The following is a 9,499-nucleotide window of genomic DNA, read 5'->3' as shown; positions in this document are numbered from 1 at the left end:
TTCCATAAATGAAAGAGGAATGAGATGGCACTTATCCAAATCTTACAAATACGCTACAATTCAAGAATATTATGCAAGCACGACATCAAGGAGAGGAAGTAAAGGTTCCTGCCCGAGCTTCTATTAATAGATAAGGAGCTAATGCGAGACGTAAGTTAAGACAAAGAAAATAACCCAAGAAAAATTATGAGGAATACTGATATGAGAATGGGCCAACGAGTAATTAGTTTTTGTCAGAGAGATCCTAGTTATGTCTAAACAGAAGGTTACAGATGAGTCATCGGATCGTGTATGTTAAACATAGTAGAACCCAACATAGGGAATTCAGCCTCGAAGATTATCATTATAATACTTGAGATATATTCAGACAAAAGTAAGGGTAGTTAAAGGTACCTTATGAGTGTTTCGGGGATAAAAGAAAGTGCCACTAGGAAGGTAGTAAAAATATCGGTTCAGAAGCAATCATACAAGCACAAGGGCATGGAAGTAAGAAACTACGGATGATTATAGGCAAGTAAGGACATCAAAAAGGTCCGTAATAAGCTCACAGCTTTATGAGAGTCAAGGGTTCTCCCTAAGTACTACAATGAAAGACTATCTGAGGAGATAAGAAAGAAGGCTTCAACCTAAGCACAACGACCTAAAGAGGAAATGGGTGTGTAACAACAATCTCGCAACAACATTGTAAGCATTTCAAAAGAAAATGGCACCTACCATGGCTAATGAACGGGAAGTAAAATTAAAAGTAATATCCGAGATCATATGAGTTGCACACAAACTCGGGCATGTGTGGGCACTAAGATAACCTAAGTATGGACGCAACAATGGGGCAGAAATACCATAAAATAGCTTACGTTGAAAGAAAGCTAAGGAGTAATGAAAGATATTATTCGATCAATGATCCAGAATTGGTTACGTTATGGATGCACTTAAGGGTTCGGAGATTTATGCATGCAGCATATACAGCCGTAGAAGATTCTGGTATATGTTAAAAGAAAGAATTGAACCCAGGTCATGAACGAGAGATTAAATTGTTAAAGGATTGTATGATGCATATTCCTTAGCACCCATTAAAGGCTAAACAAAATAACTAATACCATGAACCCCAGATCGGAAGATAGCTTAAGCCGACGTAAAGTCCGGATAAAAGAAGGAGGAGACTAAAGAGTTATATCACCCAAGTAAATCAGGAGTTTGTTTATTGGACATAGAAAAATAGAAACATCGTGATCGAGAACATTGCAGGATCTCCCTTAAAAATCAAAGGTATGAAAGAGATAGAAGATGTGATGTGAGGCTTTAAGGAAAGTAAGGTAAAGGTGCACAACGTACGAAATACTCAATTATAGAAGGATGAGAGTGGTCCATACTTCAAGCAAAAGACTAGAAGCACTTGGATTTAGTATCCAGGGATGATAGCAGCATCATCAGTAGCATATCTTCTAGCCTATAGTTTCTAAGTACCGAAAGGTCTAATTAGAGAGTAAAAGAAGAGTTAGAGACGTTGCGATGTCTCTCTTGATGTTCTAGAAAAGCCTGAGGGAATCTATCACAATCTAAAGTATGATAGAACGACAAGGTTTTAGAAAGACAAGAGTAAGGATAAGAAGAAGGCAAGGGAGAGGGTGACAAAAATGGATAAGTCCTCGGGATTAAGCCCGTGAATACAAAGGAGCTGATGGTTCCTCTACTTTATCAAAATCTCAATATAGCCTGAATGAGCTCAAAGGAATCTAAGACTAGTGGCATCTAGAAGAAATGGAATGCTGCTCTGGTAATAGAATGAGGGTATAATTTAGGACTTCGATTGAGTAATGATCTGACGAAGAAAAGAAAGGGATCTCATAAATTGGACAGGATTATATACCCACGCAAGGTGAATCATGTTGGGATGCTACGAGATACGTTTATGAAAGCATGATATCGCCCCAGGTGGATCAATCTAATCAATTTAGATGTTCCCCGATAAAACGAGAATCCTAGTAGCAATATTACATAAAGGTTAAGTTATCATTGGTATATTGTAGACCAAAATTGAGGTAAATCAACAATGAATGGATAACCAGGTCTATGACACAAGATGTAGCAATATTCGTAATTTCAATGAAGTACAAAGAAAAGAACTTTAGTATATCTACAAATGCCCAGAGGAACATTTTATCAAGCTCTGTATGTGTTTTCAAAGTCACGTCTAGAGATTTTTTTTTTCAATCCGCTAGGCAAGCGCCTAGGGATAGTTTTTTATTAAAAATAGAAAAGTAAATAAAATAATTAGAAAATTGTCATTGTCTTCCTTCAATGAAAGGAAATAGACTTTGCACTCTAATGCAACGTACTATCAAAATTGAGCATAATACTCAAATTGATATCACATTATGCCTACTAAAACTTTGTAGTTGTCAAAATAGCCCAAGTCAGTCCATGTCGACGTTGTATCCCCAGTCCAAAGCGTCCAAGTTCTAGAGTTAAATTTGATTTGCATAAATAGCCCCTTTTCAGCAACTTCACGTAGACTCCACCAATTCGGTAGCTCGATACTGTAGCATACGGCACTATAGCATACGGCACTATAGCATACGGCATTGTAGCATACGATTATTGTAGCCAGCTGGTACTGTAGCACGTGATCATGTGATGTCCCCTTGAGATTCTCACACTATTCAGGGGGTCAAGGTCCTTGGCATTTGCACCCAAAGTAATGCACATGCCTACAATGTGCTTGTCTGCATTATCAACTTCATTGTTTGGTATTTGAACTCATGCTTCACATGTTTTTGCTCCTTTTGATACATGAGTTTGTATTTCCCAAAAATCATGATTTCCTAGATCAATGTCTTGCCTGTCCCAATTTAAAACCAGCATCATGCGAACGAATAGCATTGGACAGTACATTTTGCATTTGTTTAATGTATCCATAGTCCATAAGGAATCTAGTTTTATCGTCTCCAGGCGCATGGCAGACCTGTGCGTTGTTCCCATGTCAAAATCGACAACAGCTCTAGCTAGCCTTACTCGATTTGTGGACTCCATGCCTCCTTCCCATATTTTATCATAGGCGTGCAATTTAATAATAGTATGGAATTTGTTTAATGCCCATTTTACTCCTCGAAATCCCACCAACTCCACATGTAGCATGCTTCCTTCTTGATCATCAACAATTTGCAGATTCCAAGCGTGCAAACTCATGTGATGGTGTGAGCAGCACCTTGATCCAGCGTTACCCTGTGGACGCATGTGATGGTAATTGTAATGGCCATGTGATTTGAAAAAAAACATGCAACAAGTAGACATGTGATGGCATGCGAAATTGCCTATTTTTAAATCCCTTACATTGGAATGAATGCAAAGCATTAATATCACCAATTGAAATTTCATTAAAAATAGATTAAGTTGACATGCCTCCTGCTTTTCCTTTTCTCTTTGCTTCTTATCTCCTGTCCACCTTCACCCTTAGACTTGGACATTGCAGCTTATCTTTATTAACTAACCTCCTTCCCTGTGCATCTAGATGCCAAAATTGTTGGCATTCTATTTCTCCATGATCTAAAGCATAATTAGCCAAGTGATCTATCAGCTTGTTGCCCTCCTTAAGAATATGAGTAACTGTGTAATTGCCCTCATTCATTAGTTGCATCATTTCCTCTACCTGCTCAGATATGATCCATGGTGATTTCCAGATCCCACCCATTATCTTTTTTAATAACATTGAGTCAGTTTGAAGCCATACATGACAGTATTGTTGAAATTTGCAGAACCTTAGTGCTTCTACCATGGCCTTCGCTTCAGCTACTGTGTTTGTTGTCTCCTCAATCTCCTTCCCTACTGACTTGACTATGTCACCATTTTCATTTCTTATACAAAAACCTATTGAGCTCCTGCCTGGATTTCCCATCGATGCACCATCCGTATTAACTTTTAGCCATCCTGCACTTGGAAATTCCCACATGACTTTGGTAACCTTAAGTTTAGGAGTGAAATTTTCCATCATAGCTAATAGATCTTGCCATTTGTGAGGTACCATGTCCATCCCAGGCTTTCTCACTTTCACCAATGCTGGATATTTGATGAAACTTGATAAATCACCCTGCTAGTTGTCACAGCATCACCATACTTCATAATATTTCTTCTTTTCCAGAGTTCCCAGACTACACATGAGGGGAGTGCTTGCATTACTGGTTTGAGCCTTAAGCACACATTTGCAGTCCAACATTTTGTGATTGCTTGTTGCAATGTTAATCCCTCCACAGCTATTCCTGCCCTCGATAGAAAATACTTCCAAGTTGTCTTTGCAGTTTCTGATCTAAAAACAAGTGCTGAAGAGATTCCTCGTCAGGCTGTACACAACACCAACATTTTGATGGCATGCAGTAGCCTACCCTTTTCATGAAATCATCTAAAGGTAACTTTGCTTTCCACACTTTCCACATGAAAAATGTTATTTTAAAAGGCGGTCCCTTTACCCAAATCATCCTATAAGATGTTCTTGGTTCGTCTCTTCTTCTCATATAATCCCATGCTGACTTAACACTGAAATATCCTCTTGTTTCCAGCATCCAACAAGGCATGTCAAGAACCTGCTGAGGTGAAGGTGGTTTGATTTTCTCCAGAATGTGTACTGTTAAGTCTTCAGGAAGCATTTCAAATAGCCTGTCCACATCCCACTCACCATCTAAGGTAACATCATATACATTATGTACAGTTTCATCAATGCCAAAGTCCTGAGGAACTAAAAAATATAGTGCCCCAAGACCTGTCCAGTTTTCAAACCAAAATAGTGAGGATCCCCTTTTTGGTTGCCAAAAGATTTGATGTTCAATCAGATTTCTGCATTCCAACTTTTTTCTCCAAATGTGAGACCCCTTTTTCCATGGAACAATTACAAAATTCAATTTCTTACAATATTTTTGACATACGAAAGAGCTCCATAGGCTTGGTTTTGTTCTGAAATTCCACCACAACTTGCTGAATAATGACTTTGCTACATCATGTAGTGACCTGAAAACTACTCCTCCTTCCTCAACTGGCATGCATAAGGTATTCCATGAAGCCCAATGCCTACTAGTTCCTCCTACAGAGCTGCTCCAGAAAAATTGAGCAAACAATTTGTGCAACCTATTATCACATAATTTGGAGGGTTTACAGCTGATAATAGATGCATAGGCATGCTTTGCAGTACATGGAATATGAGAACTGCCCTGCCCCCTACTGATAATAACTTACCCTGCCATGATTGCAATTTGTCCATTACCTTAGTAATTAGGGGCTGATAGTATTCCAGCTTTCTCCTTGCATAAAATATAGGACAACCTAGATATATGATAGGAAAATCATTCCTATGAATGCCTGTGATCCTTTCTACCTTGCTGACCACTTCCATGTTTGTTAAATGTTGCAGGTACACAACTGATTTGGTCTTGTTAACAAGCTGCCCAGATGCAACTTCATATGCATTCAGCACTTGCATAATCAGCATCAGAGATGTTAAATCTGAGGATAAGAAAATAATCATGTCATCTGCATATGCCAAATGATTGATCTTTGGACTCCACTTTGGCATCCCAAATCCACAAAAATACAGGTTAGTATGTAGTGCATTGAGACCCCTAGATAATGCTTCTATTGCTAAGATAAACAAAGTTGGAGATACAGGATCACCTTGTTTTACTCCCCTTGAGGACTTAAAGAACCCATGAGCTTGACCATTGATTAGAATAGAATACAAATTGTTTGAAACTAATCCAAAGACAATCCCTATCAACCTTTCTATGAATCCCATCTTTCTCAGTACCTTGGTTAGGAATAGCCAAGATAATCTATCATATGCTTTGGTCATATCTAGCATCAGGATGACATTAGGTCCAGCCTTAGTTCTAAGCCTAATGTTAGTCACTATCTCCTGAGTTAGAAGGATGTTTTCTACTATATTCCTGCCCTTAACAAAACCTGACTGTTCCACCGATATCAGACTTGGGAGAAATTTCACTAGCCTTTCATGTACCACCCTCGATATAACCTTATTTGAAAAGTTACTGAGGCTTATTGGTCTTAAATCAGAAAAAGTGGTAACTTCTTTTTTCTTTGGTAGCAGAACTAGGTTGTGTGTGTTACACACTTGGGTAGCTCATGACCATTGAAAAAAGCCCTCACCATGTCATACAGGTCATCCCCTATTATGTCCCAACAAGAATGATAGAATTTGCCTGTCATACCATCTGGCCCCCCAGCACTATCACCATTAAGTCCAAGTACTGCCACTATAACCTCCTCTTTTGTTGGCTGCTTAATCAATTCTGCATTCTGATCAGTGTTAATCAGATTAGGAACATGCTCTATGATATCAAATGATGAAGGAGTAGCTGCTTCTGTGAACTGCTCCTCATAGAATTTGATAGCCTCTTCTGCAATTTCATGTTCTTATTCAATCCAGGTTCCTCCACTATTTTGAATTATGTTAAGCTGAAGTCTCTTCCTCCTACCTCTCACTTGTGCATGGAATAACTTAGTGTTCTTATCCCCTTCCTTGAACCAAGTCATGCCTGCCTTTTGTTGCCAATATTTCTCCTCTAGTGCAAGACATTTGATCAATTCTGCTTGAACCTTTTGTAGCCTTTCCCTGTTCATCCCTGTAGGATTTGCTTCAAATTCTGCTTCATGAACCAGCACCACCTCCTCCATGCTTGCTATCTTTTGGAAAATATCTCCAAATGTAGCCTTACTCCATAATGAAAGGGTCTTCTTTAATTTTTTAACTTGTGATTAAAAAGAATATAAGGATTTGCACTGAAATCAGCTGTCCAATTCTCTTTCACCACATCTTTAAAAGTCGCATGTTCCACCCAAAAATTCAAGAACTTAAAAGGCTTTTTATTGGTGGAGTCTCAATATCACACTTCAGATACATTGGACTATGATCAGAACCAGTCTTTGACAAATGTTGCACCTCTATTCCTGGAAATGTTTGTTGGAACTCAACATTGGCCAAGCATCTGTCTAGCCTTTTGAATATACAGTCTTCCTCTGCTCTCCCATTCCACCATGTAAATATGCTGCCTTTAAATCCAAGGTCGAAGAGATTGCAAGTGTTGACGCAGTGTCGAAAGTCATCAATTTCATTCAATGACACAGGTAACCCACCAAACTTCTCTTGTTTGTCCCATATTACATTGAAATCACCTCCTACAAGCCATGGTGCATCCATATCCCTTGCCATTGCATATAATGAATCCCATAATTCTATCCTCTCAATTGCATCACATTTAGCATATATCAATGTTAGGACAAACTCCACATGCGATTCAGTATGAAACAATCGTAATGTTAATTATTGCGCCATATTGTACATAACAGTTACCTCAAATACCTCATCTATGAAAGCCTATACCTTGTTGGAAACATTTGAAATTGCATGTGCAAGTCCTATCTTGTTTCTGTACCTTTCAAGTTTTTTTGCTTGTTGCTTTGGCTCCATTAATCCTACAATTTCATAGTGATTTTGCCTGTGCATTTTTGTCAACCTTTCAAAGGCCTGTTGTGTGTTAACTGATCTTATATTCCAAATGAGAGCATTCATCACTGATTGTTGGATTTAGTTAGCGTTCTCCTTGTGTGCACCCCAACTTTTGGGGATGCAAAATTATCTTTTTGTTGTTTCTTCTTACCTTTTGCTGCTGATTTTGCCTTTTCCACTTGCGTAGGTGATAAGTCACCTTGCCTTGCAACATTCATAAGGTTTTGGGTAGTTGATTCTTGATCCATGTCGTATCCTAATCTACTAGGTTCTTTTCCTTCTTCATTGTCTTCCTTCCCTCCTGGTGTAGCTCCAAATGCATTCTCTTTAGGGACCAAGGCCTTCTCTTCTCCTCTTTTTAACAGTTGCAACTGCTGTTTCTCCAATGTAACAGTAACATTTACTAATTCTGTTTTTTGTTTTGGCTGTTTCTCCTTCTCTGTTGTGTTGTGTCCTTGTGGGTCTTCTTGTGATTTCTGAAGTTTATCATCTTCTGTTCCTCTAGGATCATTTACCTCTGGGCCTCTTCCTTCATAGTTTCCAATTTCTGTTACTTCAGCTATCTGATAATTATTGTTGTGCTCAACATTTTCTTATCCTCACTTTATTAAAAAATTACCAGTTGTATTGTTGTCATTGGCATGGGGCTCTCCATTTACACTTTGCTCATCTTTTTCTTTGTCCTTCTCATTTGGTTCCTCATCAACTTGTGCTCCTAATGGTACTTCGTTCTCCTCTAAATCGTATTCCCTTTGTGCATCCCATAGTCTGCCTCCACAGCCTATGGATAATTGTTCTCCACAGCCTTGCACTCTTTCTTTAAATGTAGAAGAATTTGACCCTTCTGCTTGAGAATTTGGAGTTTTATTAAGTTCCTTGTTCACTAATGTATCTTGTGATGGGATTTCCTGGCATGATGTATTGATATTCACTATTCCATCTCCTGTTTTATCCTTGAAACTCCTTTCTATCCATTGTGCATTTTCGTTTTTTGCTTTTGATGCCTCCTTTCCATTGACTAGACCATTAGTCGAACCAATCCCCGATGAGTTAAGATGAAAAGCTTGTGCTGCTGGATTTAGCTTTCCCTCATTATTGACCATATGTTTTGGTTTTTGCTTTGTAGATGCTTGGTTATGAACTGCTGGACTGTTTGTTGCTGCATTAGCTGCCACCATTGCCAATTGATTAATAGGTTCTTCCTCTTCATCCATCCCTTGTAATATTGCAAACTTGTTAGCTACTTGAACATGATCATTATCTTCATTGTCTACTGCCACCAATTCCTTACCACTATTGCTTTGTGCTCCTGCTTGTCTATCTACAATACTTGCACCCTCCTTGTTCTGATTGTTTTCAAGCTGCTTAGCTGGTCCCATCTCCATTCCATTATTATTGAGACTAGTATTTTGATTTACTACATTTCTAACTCTGTTGTCCTTCACTTCCTTCCATTGCTCTTTTGCTGTAACATTCACATTACCGACGACCTTTCCATTAGATAAAATCATTATAGGCTGTGAGTTCCCTATGTCCTGCTTCTTAGCTGTTTCTGCTTGGTTAGCATTCTCCTTCTCCACATATAGTTTAGGGTGTATCCTCCAATATTCAAATTGATCATGCCCTTGAAGTTTACAATGTCTGCAATATTTAGGCAGCATGTCATATTGAATTCTCACCCATTCACTTCTTGTTGTTCCTTTAGCTTCATTGAATATGTCCATCCTCACCTTTTTAGGCAAATCTACAAGTAGATCAACTAGTACCTTCACCCTAGCACAACTAGGTCTAGTTTTATTAATTGTTGCCATGTCTAGATGTTTAAGTTTACCTACTACTGTATCTATAGAAAATAGAGATTCCTTCACAAAAAAGGTTGGCAATAGACCTGGGAATGAAATCCAAGCCATTGCCTTGGGTGTTTCTTCATCTGCTCTAAACTTTGAGTCATAAATCAATGGCCTAAGCTGATATTGATAGCCATCCATGTCC

The 9,499-nt window shown here is 38.6% G+C and overlaps 1 protein-coding gene across 1 annotated transcript; it reads right to left on the bottom strand.

Moving 5' to 3' along the window:
- Positions 1–3,427: 3,427 nt before the first annotated feature.
- Positions 3,428–6,675, bottom strand: LOC142180789 (uncharacterized). The gene is made up of 5 exons (XM_075252863.1): positions 6,477–6,675; positions 6,148–6,398; positions 5,221–5,947; positions 4,461–4,750; positions 3,428–4,084 (listed from the first exon to the last, which is right to left on the bottom strand). Exons 1-5 carry the CDS (start codon positions 6,673–6,675, stop codon positions 3,428–3,430), a joined length of 2,124 nt encoding a protein of 707 aa, XP_075108964.1.
- Positions 6,676–9,499: the final 2,824 nt, after the last annotated feature.

The sequence above is a fragment of the Nicotiana tabacum genome, chromosome 5 (assembly GCF_000715075.1).
Source record: "Nicotiana tabacum cultivar K326 chromosome 5, ASM71507v2, whole genome shotgun sequence".
Lineage (NCBI taxonomy): Eukaryota > Viridiplantae > Streptophyta > Magnoliopsida > Solanales > Solanaceae > Nicotiana > Nicotiana tabacum.
Note: the sequence above shows the minus strand (reverse complement) of the source record. Positions and strands in the feature narration are given on the sequence as shown.

Bases quoted from the DNA above. Each gene is read 5' to 3' on its own strand.
- LOC142180789 (XM_075252863.1), bottom strand. From the start codon at position 6,675: ATGGAGGAGGTGGTGCTGGTTCATGAAGCAGAATTTGAAGCAAATCCT. The intron at 5,948-6,147 runs GTGAGGGCTTTT...TCGGTGGAACAG, and splicing joins GGGATGACCTGTATGACATG to TCAGGTTTTGTTAAGGGCAG. The intron at 4,751-5,220 runs GTAAGTTATTAT...AAAACTGGACAG, and splicing joins CAAATTGCAATCATGGCAGG to GTCTTGGGGCACTATATTTT.